The sequence below is a fragment of the Tachysurus vachellii genome, chromosome 3 (genome assembly GCF_030014155.1).
Source record: "Tachysurus vachellii isolate PV-2020 chromosome 3, HZAU_Pvac_v1, whole genome shotgun sequence".
NCBI lineage: Eukaryota > Metazoa > Chordata > Actinopteri > Siluriformes > Bagridae > Tachysurus > Tachysurus vachellii.
In genome coordinates, this window is record NC_083462.1 from 23770721 (window position 1) to 23789934 (window position 19214).

The window sequence follows — 19214 nt, forward strand, 5'->3', positions numbered from 1 at the left end:
TGAGTGAAGGAAGCGACTATATTGATGGTCAAATAGACAATAGATAGATGGGTGATACTGTACAGTACTGTATATTAACACCCAAATGAGGATGAGGTTCTCTTCTGATCCTAGTTCCTCTCAAGGTTTCTTACTCATATCATCTCAGTTTTTTCTTTGCCGTTTGTCGTCTCCTCCGCCTAGCTCATTAGGGATATATGTTAGAGATAAATAGTAACTTAATTTTAAACTTGAAAAAAATATTCTGTTTCCATACTTCTGTAAAGCTGCTTTGAGACAATGTAAACATTATATTCACAGAGACATCACTACCTAGAGAAACTTTCACTCTTGTTTGGTGGAGCTAAAGGAGCTTAAAAAACCACAACAGAGTATTAGATATTCTAAATCCAGTCTGTCAGTTAGGTTGTTAAGAAACCAGTGTCAAAGTGTAAACACACCATTCCCTCACTGTTCACTCCTTGTGCCCTGTGACTCCTTGTGACTCTTATTCTCTAGTGGCTTAGCTCCTATCTTCTTCAGTAACAGGTGCCGCTCATTTTTTGATTGGACCGTCTGCAAAGGTTGGCGGGTGCAAAGGGGGGTTGATGGATAGACAGCGCCAATGCAAGCCATCTCCACTCTTCCTCATAGTGATGGAGATGAGGAAATAATGAGGCCCAATAGGCAAGGCAAGTCAGGGGAGTAATGAATCTCTTCTTTTTCCTGAGACAGTGGCGTCTGCCTGGCCTCATCTCCCATACAATTTATCTCGGAGGAAAACAAGCTGGAGCCACAGTGCCCACCGTCCATTAAAGCCAGACAAAATAAATGTCTCACTTCACCTATACCTGACAGTGGAGTATCTGAAAATGAACTTCTTGAACTTCCTATTTGTGGACACTCTTCTTTTTAAAATATTAATGGAGTGGGGAAAAATAAAATTACAAAGAAAAAAACAAATTTCTTTAAGCAGATATAGCATTATTCCACTATGCTGGGTTTATTACATACACCAGATTGCATCAAATTATAATCCATTTTCTCTACCACTACAAACAATGTCACAGGAAGCCTGGATTCCATCCTAGAGGACTTGGGACACAAGGCAGGGAACACCCTGGACAGGGTGCCAACCCATTGCAGGGCATGTTAGTATGCCAGTCAGCCTTGGAGAAAACTCCCAAAGCACAGGGAGAACATGCACCCTCCATGCCCACAGTTAGGAAACAGGAATCAAACCCCTAACTTGTATGTGTGAGGCAAATTTCCTAAACACTAAGCCACTGTTGTCTACCCACTGGTACATCTGATTCTAAAACCTACACACAGAACGCTAAATAAACTTATTTTATTTTGATAACATTACTTACCATTTTGTTCATGGCTCTTTGGGTTTAACCTAAATTAACCCCATAGATAGATTCAGATCCTGGCCCACAGCTCCATGTGTATAAGCTACTATGTGCAAGAAGTTTTGAGATGAGCTGATCAAACACTGGAACACATTACAAAAACAATTAGAGACTCAGGAACATACAGTGCTCCAGGCCTGCTGGGTTCTGCCTCTGACACGTGTGTTTTGCTTGCCATCCTAGAATTGCTGCTTAGGTCCTTGCTGACTTGGAGTGTGTTTATGCATAAAGTCAGTTCTGACTCATTCCACATGAGCTCACTCTAAATAATTGCTGCTAGAATCTCCTAAGGATGAGACTGACACAAAAGCACAAAACTCCAATCTTGTAAATAGTTATGATCAATAGGAGAACCTAAATGAATAAAAATCAAGAATAATCAGGCCAGGAAATGTGACAACTCTGACAAAGCTTTCCTCATTCATTTAAGGAAATTTTACCTTTTGAATAACTGAATAATCCAAGCATTTATGTTAGATTGTTAGGAAATGGTAGTAGGAGATGGATTCCAGTTCGAGTAAAAATGTATTTTTAGTGATGAAATAGATGAAACATTACTAGGAAACAAAGAGCAAGAAATAATGAGGCTAAACAACCACATGTATACGGTACTCATACAGGTGACAACGACTAAAGATCAACCAAGAGTGTTATTCAATATGAGACTTAAATACCTGGGATAATTAGACAACAACATGATTAAGGTGCTCGTGGTCATGTAATATGATAATAATGTGCAGTGAGCATGTGACGTGCAGTGGCTTCCTTGACATTGCAAACAGTGATACTGCCAAAGACTAACGACAGTAAGCATTAAAGCATTTAATTAAAACTGTCTACAGGTAATTATTTTATTTATTATATATATATATATATATATATATATATATATATATATATATATATATATATAAAATTCACCCTTTGTCAATGTGAAAGAAAAAAAAAAGTCATTGTTATTGTCAATTGTCATTTTCTAATCTATCAAGTTTTATACACTACCAAAGTTCCTGAGATGAAACTGCTGTCTCTCAATAACAAGTAAAGTTACTGTGTGCTTTCCTACAGAATTGAAACAGTCAAGAACAATTTAAAATTCAATTCCAGGTCCACTGAATGACTATGAAAAACTGATCATCTAAAAGAACTGCTACTATTCACTGATTTTATTTGCATTTCTTTTAATAATCAGGAAATAAGCCTTTATTCATGGTTTACAAATTGATAAAGGTTTAAGAAGCACAGACCAGAAAGCAGTCTTTCCATGATTAATAATACAAATTACTTCACTTACAATAATAATAAAATAAAATAAAATAATAATCGTTATTGGTCATAAGAATCTCATATGTTTACATTATAAACTATACAGGGGGTCTGTATTATCTCATTTGGAATGATCTTTGACCTCCAATTTAATATTATTGCTACCTATTTTCTGTCATTTCTGTAAAAAACACCATTAGTGACACATTATCAAAGATTGTATGTTTACAATGGAAAACAATGCATCACTTTCACTCTCTCTAGTGTCATTTCCAAAGGTACATGTCAGCCCTGTGTCTGTTACAGATGGTCAATTAAAATAACACTAAGGAAAGACTCCAGAAAATTTGCTTCTTTTTATGACTTCAAAAGATGAATATTTACAAGTACACAATAAAAAGTTGTCGGTCCTGTGTCTCTCAGTCCTGACTTGACTGATCAATGTCCTATATTACCTTAATGATGAAATAAAGTCTGTGATTTTGAATAGCATGTAAAAATAACTAGCTTCATTATGAAGAATTGGACCAACGAGCCTGAGGAGAGTAGCCTGGAGTATACTGTATACTCAGTATACTGAGATCTAGGCTTTGTGAAGCACATAGTGAGGAATACTGAAAGACTGCATTACTGTATATATGTTTGTTTGGATAACACTACTCCCAGCTCTATAACAATCCATGGATCACAAAGGATCTAAAGAAAAAGAGGGTCTCCAGGTCAGCAGATAAGGAAGAGATCAAACAGGTAGAGATTAAACAGGTTACAAGGAAACAAAGATAGTACAGGAAGAAGCTGGTATGCAGAAGGTGCCTCGGCTCTGATAGGCCTTTTGTATTGTTGCAGCACATCTCAGCACACCTAAAGGCTACAGACCTGATGCAATGACATGAAGAAGACCTTTAAGAGGTTGGTCCTCGAGCATTTCTGTTTAGTAGGCACACATTCTGAAGGTATGGAGGTTGCTCTGATCTACATGCTCCACAGAGCTTTCTCATACCTGAACATTGCCAGAACCAATGTCTGGATCATATTCTAGGATTTCAGGTCTCTGTGATTGGTAAACAAATTCCATGCAACAATTGTTGATGCCCCAAGCATCTTCTGGATCACAGACTGTAAGGTTCTGGCCTCAGTTTGTAAAGGCTCCTCACTTTGTGTGTTGGGAGTGGTGGTCAGCAGCCCTGGGTAAGCACCTCAATAAACCAGTCAGGAAAGCCTATAGCATCTCCAGAGTGCTAAATCGCTCAAGGCTGTGACAGAGAAGAAAATATTAACAATTTTAAGAACATTCTGAGCAATTTTACCCTTTCTACTCCATTGCCTGATCTCCACCAGCTCGTTATATCGTGGTGTATGAAGTAGCAGTATTAAGGATCGTGGACAAGCCCACGTTTTGATGGAATGGTGGTGTCTCAGGGTTACTGATCAGAAGGATGTGGTTTTAAGTCACAGCACCACCAGTCCTTTAACCTCATCTGCTCCAGGGGAACTATATCATAGCTGACCCTGTGCTCAGCTTCCTAACAAGCTGAGATATGTGAAGAAAAGTATTTTACTGTGCTATAATGTATATGTGAACAATAAAGGCTTGCTTTTATTTCTGACTGGTATCAGGTCCCACGTGTGTTTTCTATTGTGCCACCCTACTTTAGAATATACAGTAGATAATAGATAATAGCACAGAATGTCTCTACAAAAATAATGATCCAGATGCAATGCACCATTCAACATTTTTATTTCATTTTCTGCTTAATTTTAGGCGCATTATTATTTTTTATTTTTTACAAGGCAATTGTATAATAATCTCATGGCATGCATTCATGGTTCCCAGCATGACAAGCACTGCTTATATGCTATTTTTTCCTCAGTTCTTAATGTGTTTTATTGTGTATTTCCCTACTTTTCCAGTTCTGTATTACTATTTAATTCAAACCTTTTTGAAGATTCAGTTTCCAAATATGTCCATGTTTCACAGCACTGTTTCTGAAAATGTAAACCAAAATCTGGCTTAATGTGAACATGGCAATTATTGTTATGATGTTCTGTGTCTGCACTGTGTATAGGGAAATATGTGAGGTATGTGAAATGAGGTGTGTTAATACTGGGTATTTTATGTTCTGTGTTCTTTTGTCATCCATCCATCCATTTCTATCGAGCTACTGTATGCAGGGTAGCTGAGTCTACTGCACATTAGTGAATATTTTTCCTGTGCAGAGCTCTTGATGTGTTGTATGGGTTATTTTTTTATGTGTTTAGGTGCTGATTAATTTTCTATAACAGTATGCCTCTAATACTCAACCAAGCTGAAAGACATTTCACAGGCAGGTATGAATGTGCTCACTGAAACATCGTTTCTATAGCAACAACTAACTCAAAAGGACTTGTATACCGACTTAAACGCTTTAATTCCAAGAAAAACTAATATTTTTTAAAAGTGCTATTTAACAAAGAGATATGAATGATCCACAACAGCGCTTTGAGGTCAAGCTGTTTCTGCTGACTGCAATGGCTACAGTATGTATTATTTAATCAAAGACTACAATTTATATTAAAACCATAAAGGATTCTTTCAGAAAGGATTTAAATGTGAACTAATAGAAATGGGTGGCTGAGTAGTCGATTGCTGCCTTTGTTTGCGTGCACAGAGTTTGAGAGGACACTGGATATCCTCTGGGCACTCCGGTTTCCTTCCCTAGGCTAAAGGCTCAATGGCGGTTGTTGGCTGATTTGCATCTCATTTTAATTGTCTGTAGTGTGTGAATGGATGTGTGTGCAATTGTGCCCTATAATGGGTTGACACCCCATCCATGGTGTCTTACAGCTTGTGCCCTTTGTCCCCTGGGAGAGACTCTGGGCTGTTCTTGGCCCTGTGTTGGATAAGCGGTACAGAGAATGGATGGATGGACTAAATGTTTATTAAATGTCTTTTAAGGCTTCAATTATGCATAAAATTGTCCATTTGTCTTTAATAAAATTGTCCATTTGTCTTAATGTATTTAATTCTGTATCTATTACAAAAACAATAATAAAAAATAAATTGCTATTTAAACTGATTTGATTATTTTCTGTGTGTGCTCTAGTTATGTCATACTGGTCAACACACTGGTCTATGCTACGGTGAGACCAGAATTTCATCATATTACACATCCGGTTCTGCAAAAAAACGAAGAGCCGAAAGTGCAACCATGTAGATAGTCAATTAAAATGACGCTAGGGAAAGACTGTGGATGTTCATGACCGCAAAAGATTAATCTATATAAATGTGCCATTTCTTTTTTCCACTACTTTAATTTCTAAAGTTTGTGCACAACAACACGGATAAGATGTTAAAACATTGGTCCCCAACTTTTTTTTTTTTTAAATCGAACAGATTGAGTTGCTGCTGTTAGAAGATGTACATCCTGCAGAAATCCTATAGTGTATAGTTGAAGTGGGCTGAACACAGGGCTTCTGTTATTTTCTCTCCGCTGTGCAGGTTTAATGATGGAACATATACCAGGAAAACCATTAAATTTCAAAGATGTTGCTTACACTAGTGAAACCACTTCAATGAATTCGCTGGTCCACTGAAGGAGGAGAGGAGAAATTACCTAGATTAATGTTGTTTACATAAATAACCATTCTGTGAAAATGTCCTACAGTGCAATTGCGCACTGCTTATCTACAAACAGACAGAAGCTGTTTATCTTGAATCTTATAAAAGACTTAAAGACACTTAAGGCGTTGAGTATAAAAAGTAAAAGAAAAAAAAAGAAAAGTGTTCAAGATGGTCTGAAAGTGTATCAGTGAAAGTGTAGGCGATATCAGCACTCCTGCGCCACTGAGAAGAGCAATTCTCATTAATTACTGAGGATTCAGAGATTTTGCACTCACCAGGGCAGCTCTGGGCTCAGAGGCCACTTGGGCAAAGTGTCCAGGGAAATTACCTCAAAAATTCATTCTATTGCGCAATCCATATCCCACCACCAAGCTGCTATAGCAGATCGGGTAGAGCTGGATCAGCAGTGTGCCGATTACTCCCCGGCGGCTTTGCCTGACTGGCTTCAAGGAGCTTCAGTCATAATGCTCATGCTTATCTTGTTCTCTCAGATCTATGAGAAAGGCCCTAGGGCTGGTTTCATTTCGGGTATGAATTCTATTTAGGATGACTTCTTTGTCCTCTTATTCCATAGAATTTGAGCACATAAATCCTTTGGAACAGAAAAAGTTAGCCAATCACATGATGTGAGCAGGAGAAGAAGTGAGAAGATTTTCCATACTGGTTATTTATTAATTTTTGTATTTCTGCTCTGATGACTGCCTCCTCTTGCGCATCTGCACCTAATCTGGTGTCTCACTATCTGTCTATCTAGAAGAGCTTTCACCTAATGGAACTGTCCATCCAACACTGGTAGATTGCACTCACATTTTAGGCACGTTCACAAAGACAGTAAGAGTGCCATAGCAACAAAGGGAAGGTTCAGCAACATTAATGTTTCCAAGCCGTAAATGTTATGTGCTCCAGTGTCCAAAGTAGCAATTACAATGCTAATTAGCAATCAAGGCTTTGCAGCACTAAAGCACTAAAAATAGTGGGAACTAGTAAAGGCCCATCAATTACCTTCACCACTGGGTGACTGCTTCAATGCATCTCTGGGGGGAAAGCTGCATTTCTGCAAGATGTTCAACATAAACCCATAACTAGTGAAAAATACATGGTGTACGAATGCCAAGGTCAAAGGCAAGGCTGAAGTGTAAGTTTAAAACAACAACTTTATCTATTTCTTCAAACTTTTCTATTGCTTCTTCCCAGAAATCTAAAAATAAGCAATACTAGGTGCTGGATCACCATGTGATTGAAATATTGAAACTCGGCTTTCTCAAAACTGATACTTTTGCAAAACAGGCAAGAGGGTGAAAATGGAAGGTGCAATTTTTGCTCTATGACTTCTGTTGCCTATTGTTGCCTGGATATCAATGGAAAAAGATAACAGTTGTTAGACTAAACTAGCAAAAAAGGGGACTGAACTGTTATTTTTACACCCCCATTCCAACAAGTTTATTCTGACCTACTGCACAGCACATTTTCAAAATTGTTTTTCACAACTGACTTGCTAAGTTAGAAACTTCAGTGTGCCTATACACAGGGTTTTATGGTAACCAGTCTTCTGTTAAGTTAGACAAATTCGTTATACGCTAAGGAAAAGATGCTAAATACAGCAATTAATAGGATCATGTAAACCTGTCTAAATCGTATCATTACCTTAAAAATTATTTGTGAAGTGTAAAATTTGACTGGTATTCCTGTCATTTTTATAGTCAAGTTCTTTTACATTTTAGTGTCTTTTTTTATGATTCCTATTATAATGCATTGTACATTAAAATAATATTATTATTTTCATTACAGATTAACAGTGCAACCTGTAAAAGTGCACTACATCAGGTGTATACAGTATCCGTGAGACATGTGTTAATGCATTCACTTCTCTTAGTGGAGATTTTAGCATCAACTTGTACATCAGATTAAATCAGTAGTTTCTTTATTACACAAATAAACCTTAAAACTTAAGAGTGAGCAACTCACAAGAAAAGTTTGTAATAAACATTACAGCTATAAAATTGATGTTCTTCATCCATGTATAGTGTTTTCAGTGATGATTCACTTCTTCAAAGGAACAACTACAGACCAAAAACAAAGTGTATTGGAAAACTGAGTGCCATGGAAATGAAAAGAGGCTGCTGAATTGCATCAGAAGCAAGAAACATGATATTTTGAATGCACTCAGTTCTCAACCACTTAACTGGAGGTGATGTATTTAGGGTCCTGATATTCATCCACAGAAATGCTACTCCACTGGTTCTTGATGATTGGCTTTCAGAGAGTTATTAAGTGCAGTCCAAACATCCACCAAAGCTTCAATTCTAAGTGATTATCCTGAGGATATTTTTTTCTTCTCTCAGTAGTTGATGACAGAAAGCATCACACAGCATGAACGGGTTTGAGTGAAGATTTCACAGAAGCAACTGAATGTAACAAATGCATCGTTTCAGATTTTTTTTACCTGCTTATAATATGCATATAATGTATCATCCCATCATGCCAGCTATAAACATATCAAATATAACACAGCTATAAATAGATAAATCCCTGCCTTCCATAGCATACAGTATGATTTACTTTATTTTTCTAAGCCCATGCCCTGAGGATGGGATTGCAGTCATCCTACAAAAGACCATTCCCATGGGGAGAGAAATGTTTCACCGTAAGATAAAAGTGATCAATCTCTGTGATCAAACTCTATAATGATGCTTCCCTCTAAGGACACTTTAATATATAAGGTGTACATATCATATACTATATATCTTACTAAAACCATATATTTAAAATGTGAAGTGCTGTAATGACTTTTACTGCTTTGTTATCAGCTAAAATCTCATCCATGTGAGAATTAAGCACATATAAAGAAAGACCCTTAACAGCTACAGAGACTACTCAAGATTTTTTAACTTATTTTTATGACACCATCTTATGCTGATTTTTTTGTGCTATAGTACTTTTGGGAAACTTACTGCACTGCAGGCTCTGCACTAGTTTAGTATACCTTTAAATAAAGAATACGACAGAAAAATGCATTGATAAACTGTTTTAAACAGTCTGTTAATGATTCTCACAAGTATAACATACTATAATACACTTAGCTTTTGAATTTATTTGTTGTTCAAACTTTTTTCCCTGACAAATACAATCAACTGTTTCACTGATGGCACCGATGTAGCAAATAAACAAATCGATATGAATTGCAGATGTCGAGAAGTAAGGGCAAAGCCTTTGAGGAAGTGCAATGTGTAACCTAAAGAAGTCAATCAGTAATCAATGCCAGAATAAATGCATGGCTAATGAATATTGCTGCTGTCCATGTTAAGTGCTGTCTTATATGGCTGAAATCCTGAATATACACATACACTAATATATATATATATATATATATATATATATATATATATATATATATATATATATATATATATATATATACACACACACACACACACACACACATACATACTGTAGTCATTGAACGAATACTCACAGTAGACATCCACTCTGATCGACTTAATTGCTGGCGAGCCGAGGCCGTTTTCAGCCTTGCAGTAATAGCGACCACCTTGGTGCCGCTGGATCTTAGCGATGTGAAGTGTCTCATTAAAGACACTTGAATCCTGAAAACGGTCTGAAACACTGCCTGCTGTCTTAGTCCATCGAATCTACCAGAAAAACAGAAATATAAAAACAAATCATCAGACAAACTGAAATCAAGTTTTGCAGTGGTTTCTTTCAAAAATAACCAAGTACCAAGAAGCATTTTACTACAAAGTGGGATATGTGTGCATTGAGTAGGTTTCAGCAAAGCTTCACAATTTTATTTTAATGTAACAGGAGGTAACATGAACCTTGGGGTAAAATGTCCTCTGCTCAACAATTTTAATACAATTCAATAAATGCAGCTAAATGTTAAATTTTAATATTCATATTTTATTAATACCAATGCTATAAAGAAGATTTGTATAGCAATGGGAACCATAAAAAAATGAATATGATTTTTTTCTCAAAGAAATTGTCACCTGTGATTTATTTTAAAATTCATAAAAATAAAAAAAAACAGGTCTGTATGGTGGCATTTTAAGTATGTGGCTAAAATTGGATTTATTTGTTCATATTCATGTTATTCATGTTATGACTTACATGTCATGTAAGTTACAGAAACAACAAATACAGTAACAAACATCTTCCGAGATAGTAACTGCTTTGACAGAAAGCATTCATTATGTAAGGAATCCAAATTTCACCTTAATGTAAACATTCTCACAGCAACTCACTACAAGAGTAACTGTGCGGATGCTACTGCTGTGGCGTCGGTTTTCAAAAGCTTTGTTTTCAGCATTTGAATGTCTCAACAAGCATTCTGAACTTGACCTGTATTCATTATGACAGGAATGTTAGCAGCAGTTCAAGAATATGTCTTTCATACACCAGCTAAAGAAACCGATTGTCTGATCTACTCAGTTTATATACAGTACGGTTATATAAGCTTCGTATGTCAGATGAGATGACATACTAAGTCTTTAACTGACTTTCCATCATTTATTTTTTTCTAGTGCCCCGGTAGTTTTCTTGGTTTGTTAAACATTCAGCTGTCACCTATGTCACAAATTCTGTGCTTCTTACTTACAGCTTGACATGAAAGTTGCAGTGAATGAAGATATATGAATGTGGATGAATGAACTGCCAAAAATTGTTCTGCATCCTGGTGAATTGCTTACACTTTTGTATTGTATAGAGATCAGTATTATCCCATCATCTTTGTTGGTCATAGCTTGCAAAGAGTCAACACTTGTGTTAAACTTAATGTCTTGCTGTAAAGTATAAAATCCACATGTGATTTTATCTAGTAGTGACCCCAAATGGACCCTAGTGACTTCTGACCATCAGGAGGAAATCATTCTGCTTTATTTTGGTAAGATAATCCATCTGCAACTTAAACAGTTCTCAGGTGAATCCCTCCACTCAGTTCATGTCACGGTTCCAAGTTTATTAGAAGCACTGCATGTGTTGTTATTTTGAATCAAGTCCATGTTCTTTGTTTACATTTATATTGTATATATCATTGTCATCTGCCTTGAATTCTGATGATGATTGTTTGATTTCTTCTAATATTCTCACCTTACGCACCTTCTCCCTGCCCCATATAAGCACACCAAAAAAGAGGTCAGGCCAAATATTACTGGCTAATTGGCTAAGCACAGCAGTCAGGTGTCTATCTTCCAGCCTCTAATTAATAGTTAGTACCTTGTGACTACCCAGAAGGTATACAGTACATATGTCTAGCCAATTCCTGGGCCATCTGTTTTCATTTCAACAATGTCATGAGGTTGCTTTTGGATCATTGTTAATGGATGTAATTATTATCCCACTTTTTGGCTTTAAACAAATATTTATTCCGATTGTTGTCAATTGTGTGTTGTGTAGCTAAACAATGCCCTATGGAGGTTTTTTTAAACCACATTTTACCCCACTAAAATGGTTTTAAATCCATTTTATTGTTGAACTGTCAGAAATTGTTTGTGTATAAATAGTCATATAGTCCTCATTTCTCTGTTACTGCACTTCTCCTTTCTTATAGATTGCTTTTTTCTTTTTAGTTCCTTGCTTAGGTCAGTGATTTGCAAAGTGCATCAACCCCTAACCATAACCTTAAACTTAAATTATTCAGACATACTGAGCTATGCATATTTCATATACTTTCAGTCATGAAACTCTCTTCACCCACCACGTTTACGAACATATTTTATTATGCATTTCATTACTTTTCACATCATAGCAGCTTTTATATGTAATCAGAGGAAAGCAAAATTAAAAGAGTAAGAACAAAACAAAAAGGTCTGAGCATTACTGATACCATACTATAGGAGGAAAAAACATTCACCAGTGTTGCAATATTATTTATTATTTCCTTTCTAGCTGAATGGGAAAAGCATGTATTTGTTCTATAAGTTGGTATGAAGCTATTGAACGATAGTCATCCACTTTACTAGCTATTGTTTAGCTAGGGAACTCATAAAAGCTGGCTAGTAAGGATCATGAGGTGTTGGCTTGTTTTTCTGTATTTCTGTATTTGAGACTTAATAACAGTATATCAAACTAGAGTGAGTCATACTGTGATGACTAGCATGCTAACACAGACTGGAGAAAAGCAACAACATCATTTTAGGTACTAAAATACCCAGAGAACAAACAATAAAATACATATTTCATGTAAATCATGTGTAAATCATGTGGTAGCTCAGTGGTTAAGGTGTTCGACTACTGATCGGAAGGTCACTTGTTCGAATCCCAGATCCACCTAGCTGCCACTGCTGGGCCCCTGAGCAAGGCCCTTAACCCTCAATTGCTCAGATGTATAAACTGAAATAAAAATAAAAAAAAAGTAAGTCACTCTGGATAAGAGTGCCTGCTAAATGCTGTAAATGTAAATGTAAAAAAAATCTGAAGTGACCAGACGTGATAATTTTCTTCTTTTCTATATTATCTAGCTAGTTACAGTTATCAGGCTAGTTCATGTAGGTGCATAATATCATCATATATGCACAGAGCCATCTCTGAAGTTTAGCCAGCAGAGTGCTGTGAGATTGCATCGGTTAATGTGATGAAGCCTGTACTAAACAGTGCTTTGTGCGAAACAGGGTGCAGTCCTGAATTCTCTCTGAATGGCACTCACAACTGTGAGATTAAACTGTGCAGTGGAGAACGATGCAGCATAACCCACATTATGAAAATCTTCTTCCGGAAGTAGCTTGGATTTTTTTTCCCCCAGAAAACCTAAAATTTCACAAGATTACATGCTGTGAATTACATGTATGTTAATTATATTCGATGCTGTGAATTTCCAGTTTTTCCAAATTTCTATCATTAATTTGAAAAAGAATGTTGTGTGGCATGCCCATGCTGCCAGTGATCAGGTGAGTGTTGCTCCGATGTCAAACAAGAGTCCTTTAAGCATGCACTTATCTCGACACCACCACAATGGCATGCTAAGCCTTTTGTAGTCTGATGTACAGAATTACAGTGACTGGACTTAATATTTATAAACAATATGCTGTTTGACTGCACACTTCTCTATGTCATTGGGGTTTTTTTCAAGGCATTCTACCTAAGGTTTGCGGAATGAATGGAGCTGCCCGTCCTGAACAGAGGGGAGGATGGGCGGAAAAGCAGAGGCTTGAAATGGTCTGGGGGAAAGACTAAACAAGTGGAGGGTGGGCCTGCATGCCCCCTAGCCAATAAGAGCTTTCACATCTACAGGCACTTTGGAGTCCGCCCAAGTCATTAGTCCCATCTCTCTGGACTTAACAAATTCATGCCCTGCTCAGCAACTGCTGGGCGTTTTGACTGTTTTTCTATTGGAGCAACCTTGGTCATGATGCAGTCTGCACAAATGCCAACATAGTAATCACAGATACGAAAGTAAAAGGCCAAATCGAGTCATAGTCAGACTTCTGTCCAGCTGGTCTCGATGGAAGCATGCATGCATGCGTTTCTGTCCATCTGCTTCAAGTCACACTTGTGCATCTGATTCGCTACAGGAAAATGACAGCCTCGTGATATCTACTCACCTCCATCAAAAAGCGAGGCTGATACCATTTTGGTGCTGCAGTCTGTCCAGCTACTATGAATTCCTGGAATTGTAGTATATCATGGGATGAGGTTAGCAGCCCATGAAATGGAAATTACATTATGTTTTATGTGATTATTACATTCTCATATATCCAGTACCAAATTAGATAGAAATATCACCTTGGATGAAGATACAAAAAAGATGGCTGCAGATGGAAGAGGATGATATTCTGCTCACAAATGTGTGAATCTTTCAGCATTTTTAAGTATATCATGTTGCAGTGTAAAGCAGTGTACAAGAGGCTGAGAGAATGCCAAATCATGCTCTTGACTTGTTTCTTAATAGACTAACATTCATTAATCCTGCCGTCTTGTTTTGATTGAAAAAACTATAAACAACTATTAAGCAATAAACAGAAATGAAACATTGCTCATATCACTGCTTCTTCATATTGTAATCTCCTGAGCACTCAGAAATTATGGATTGTCTGTGCTGCAAATTGCTGAACATCCGTTACATTTGACTTGTGTTTACCACTGTTTTTTTTTTTTTGTTAGTTTTTTTTTTGTTTTGTTTTTAATTTCCAGAATACACTAAGACCCAGCTCGGCAAGTGATCGATTTCCAGCCATAGGGGAGTCAATTACTGTACATTTGAGCCTTATAACATCCTCTATGGAGAACACTATTTCTCTGAATGTGCAGCCTAAATAAATTATGAAATGGAAAGTTTATTGACTTATGTTTGCTGTTTGACTGAACTGTAACCCATCTCCACACAATCACAAAAAAGACTGCTATACTGATTTATATTTTCCATCCATTTCCACTTCCTTTGTGTAAAGTGAGGTGATATATCAAGCAAATATACTTTGGCTATGCCATTAGGTGAATCCTAATACACTGTGATTTTTTAAATGGATATTCAGTTTTTTCCCTCTGTCTACACCAAAATAGGTTTCAAGTCATATTCAGAACACGTCTGGAAAGTAACAAAACTCCATGTGCTCTCTTTACAGTACAGGTTCATTCTAACAGTTCTTTTCTGAGTATAATTAATTAATTTAACAAAAAAAGACCACTAAAAGACAATATATGCAAATTGTCATCCCAATCATAATGTATGTTTCTGCCAAAAGTCTACAATTCAGGTGCCAAATGCTTTTGATAGCAGCTGCTTCTCTATATTCTTTGATGGCTGATGAAAGCCCATCTCCCACCATCCAACCTGACCACGTTTTTAAAAGGGACCATTGAGAGAATCCAGAGTAGCTGCATCACTGGCTGGTGTAATGATGACGTATTATTGTGGGGACAGAGGGGTTGCCATCCCAGTTCCCTCTCTCTCTGGCTTTTTCCCCGCATTAATATGTGTACAGTCCCACAATGCTAAGTCCCACGCTTTTGGGGTTGTGTGTGTACAAGGAATATTAAACATTCTTCCTTTAATGCCTGTATGGATTATTCACATTTTCCTTCTTATCTTCTTTGGGGAAAACTTGCGAGGAATTAATCTAACTCAATTAGCCAGATCCTTACACCGGATTGGGAATTGCACCATCTAGGGCCACAATATCCAGCAGAAGGATATTGATGACAGCTGAACAGATCATCGGAATCTCTCTTCCCTCTATCAGCAAAAGCCAAAAGCTTTGTGGATGACCCAACACACCCATCACATAAACTCTTCACCCACATGCTGTCTGGAAAAAGGTACTGAAGCCTTTGTGCCCTCACAACCAGACTGAGTAACAGTTTCTTTTCTCAAGCCAACAGATTAATTCCCAGAACTAGACTGAACTGGACTGAACACACACAAACTTAACAATCTTAATACTCAATATGCATCTCTGTTTACAACATCGCTTTTTCAGCGCTGTTTATGCTTTATGCACATTACATTTTAACATTTTTTAATGCCTTTTTTTTTCTGCACATCACACTTTAATGCAGCTAACAACTATTTTTTTATAAACAAGAATCCTTTTTTTGCTCAATGGTCCACACAGACTACATCCAGACTATATCCTATATCTGTCCTGTACTGTATTGTATTTTCTGTTTGCACTCTGTCTCTTGTCTTGCTCTGTTTGCACACAATACACTTTATGTGGCTAGGATTACTTACTTTTTAGTCCTTAGCTCTGTGTTGTTTTATGTAGCTTTGTGTTTTTTATCGCATCTTTGCATCTTCAGTTTTAAATACGTTAAAGAAATCAGCGTGCTAATCAAGTCAAAACATGTAACACTATCAGCATTTCAACATCAGCTCAACATTCATCCTGCGGAAATGTATTCAGGTTTAGCCATTAGCTAGCTAAACATACTGAGCTAAACATAGTGCCAGATATTTAGACCATTTTACAATATGCAAACTCTGTTTTGAACTTTTTGATTTTTTGATGGTAATGACAAGTTTTTGCTACAGTCTATATGATAATACTGTATTAAGTGGTACTGTATGTTTCTGAAATAGAATTACTATGAGCTGGCTAACAAGCTAACAAACCTAGCAAGCTTCTAAATCCCTAACTGGTTTTGGCTAAACTAGCTCTCCAGCTAATTTGACAACTTTTTAGCGACTCTTGTACACTTTGGCCCAAACAGTGGAGGGTCCAAGACAGACACAAGTCAGTAAGATGAATAAATCAGTTCTTATTTGGTGTTCATCACATCTTCAGTCATGTAAACAACACTTCCTACACACAGCTAACTATGGAACTTTAATGTCAATTGACTTTAGAATTTTGTTTGTTTAAAATGCCTTCAAATCAGTTTGAGCCAAGAGACAAACAGATGTGTCTGTGAATCACAGTATGCAGATGTCTTGCAAATAGCATCTGCAAGCAAACAGCTTTAACATCTAGTTTGATTTTGAGTAATTCAAAGGTCCATTATCAACTGCTGGTGCTTTTATCACCTAACAGACCTGCCTGATTCATCATGATGCTCCTTCTATACTTGTGACTCAATTTTCTTCTGGTGCAGATGTTCCCACATGAATACTACTGTATATTAACATTTCCCAGAAGGAGCCTATGTCCAAGGTTCACCATTGCTTCAGTGTATTATATCACCTGGATGATAGCTGGTGGTAGCCATAACAGCTGCACTCTAATCATAAAGACCTTCTTGTGTTTATTCCAGTCCTCTCTGTTAACTGGATTTCAGAGTTCAGCCAAGTCTGCATGGTGCGGATTTCATTCTCTCAGGTATAACTCGACACTATGCAGAGAGCTCAGCAAAAGTTACACAAGCACAGTGGAGTTTGTAGAAAATAAATGTCTCTCAGTCACCAGCATTTTCGACCTTGAATTTAAAAAGCATTTTTCTTGTGCGATATCAAGCAAGGAGCATTTTTAAGTCCAGTGCCAGTGTCTGTTTATTGTAGCATACTGAAGCTTCTTTTGAGGGCATACAGCTTGTTGTAGGAGAATCAACAGAAAGAAAAATAAACTTCAAAATAATAGGATGTGCAGGACAAAATGCTATTTTATAAGCTGCTCAATAACGGAAGACTGGCAACATTTTAACAGCATTTTTTTGTTAAACCATTTGTTCTTGTTTTAAATATGATCCATTACAACTATGGCTATTCATTCAGTAAGAAACTGGGAATATACTAAACTCTTATTAGGTGTATTATTTCAATGCTTGCTATCTTATCGTATTCTTTTCTTTTTGTTTTATGTTTCTTTTTTCTTTTGCTTAAAGCATTATATTATGTTTAACACAATTTCTTCTTCATTTTCTTCTTAATTTTGCATCTCTGATATTTTTTTGTCTTAAAGGCAAGTGCTTGTGTTTAAAGGCATTTGACTAAATGCGCGATAGAAAACCTGGCATAGGGGAAATTAACTTCACTTAATAATTGTGAAGGGAAACTAATTGTGATGACATAAGCATGTGCGTAATCAGACTCTGAACGTGTTACACTTTCCCCACATACATATTGCTGGAACCTTTCTATTTAAGTCACCAGTACATTTGTACTGAACAACCTTTCAACACACTTAGTACTACTAGACGTCGCGTGTCACCCAGAAGAGGATGTGTTTCCATTTGATTCTGATTTCCCCTCACGATTTCTTCCCCATATAATCTCCAGTTTCCTCTGGCTTGCTCGTTATAGATCTAAAGCTACATCTGGGTTATGTAATGCTACTTTGTGGCACTGTATACAAATACAGAAAATAAAATACAGTATAATGCTAAAAAGAAATATCAACCACTCTTCCTGTATCATTCACACCCAGAGGTATCTAAAAGTTTAACTTCAAAGATGAAAACGTTGTCAGTAGGACAGCTAATTGAAATGCTGTGCGTGGCTGCATTGATGTTGCCTACACATGCCAAGACACGAACTGTGAGTAAATCTCTTCCACAGCCCACTGAGATTACTCCACACCAAAGGTCACACATTGCTTTTCAAACTACAACTCGGTCCAACCCGCACAAAGAAGGTTTGTGAAACAAAGTGAAGCCAAGAACGCTATAGCAAAACCAAGTAATCAGCGTAACTCAAATTTTCTAAAAGAGTTAAACTAAACAAACAGTCCATCCTTAAATATGCATTAACTGATCCAGGGTTGATTTCTAGATAGAGTGATATCAGGTGAGTACATTAGATAAGAGGAGTAAAATCTAATATATTGATAAACTGTCAAAAAAAAAAAAAAAAGGCTGAGCAATGCATTATATCAGTGGCTCACCAGTGGCATAATATTTTTGAATACACACACTTAGAGGCAGATAGGCTGCTGTATAAATGATAATGTTTTAAATGTTTCCAAAATGCTCTACTGAGTTCATATTGTGTTTACTCCTAATACCGAATAGAAAAAGAATGTGGTTTTTTTTTTGTTTGTTTGTTTTTTTTTTGTATTTGGGAAGTGTGTTTATTTTTAGTTTTTTCATTCTCACTGGAAATAAAGGACAATCACTGCTTACGGATATGTCAGTAGGCTGAAAACGGGTGGAAAAATAGTCCATGAGCCCATGTAAAGATCAAATCTAGGTGGTTTCACTCTCTGTAATAACCTGATGACTAGAATCTAGAAAGAAATCAGCTACAGCCTCACTTCTTCATACCATACTGCCATATGTCTTACAACCACTGGTGGTGCTGTTGGTCTTTATTACACAAAAGATATGGAACCTTAAATTCACTGCTAATTTAATTTTGAGTGTTAGCACTGCTAGCGCATTTATAAGAGCTCCAGCTGTCTGGAACACTGTGTGCAAAGCAAGAACAAAAAAGTGACCATTCACCTATTGGCATGTTGGTTGTTTTTTTTTTATTATTATTATTTTTGTAAATCAGAATACACACCAACACGGAGACAGCATGCAAAACTTCACACAGGCAGTAACCCTATCTCAGGACTGAACCCCAAACC

At 36.8% G+C, this 19214-nt stretch overlaps 1 protein-coding gene across 1 annotated transcript in view; it reads right to left on the reverse strand.

Moving 5' to 3' along the window:
• The window catches only part of mdga2a (MAM domain containing glycosylphosphatidylinositol anchor 2a), a 190406-nt gene that overhangs the window by 100117 nt on the left and 71075 nt on the right, over positions 1 to 19214 (reverse strand). The window contains exon 3 of the mRNA XM_060866341.1: positions 9734 to 9908. Coding sequence (XP_060722324.1) covers positions 9734 to 9908 — 175 coding nt within the window. The remainder of the gene's footprint in view (positions 1 to 9733; positions 9909 to 19214) is intronic.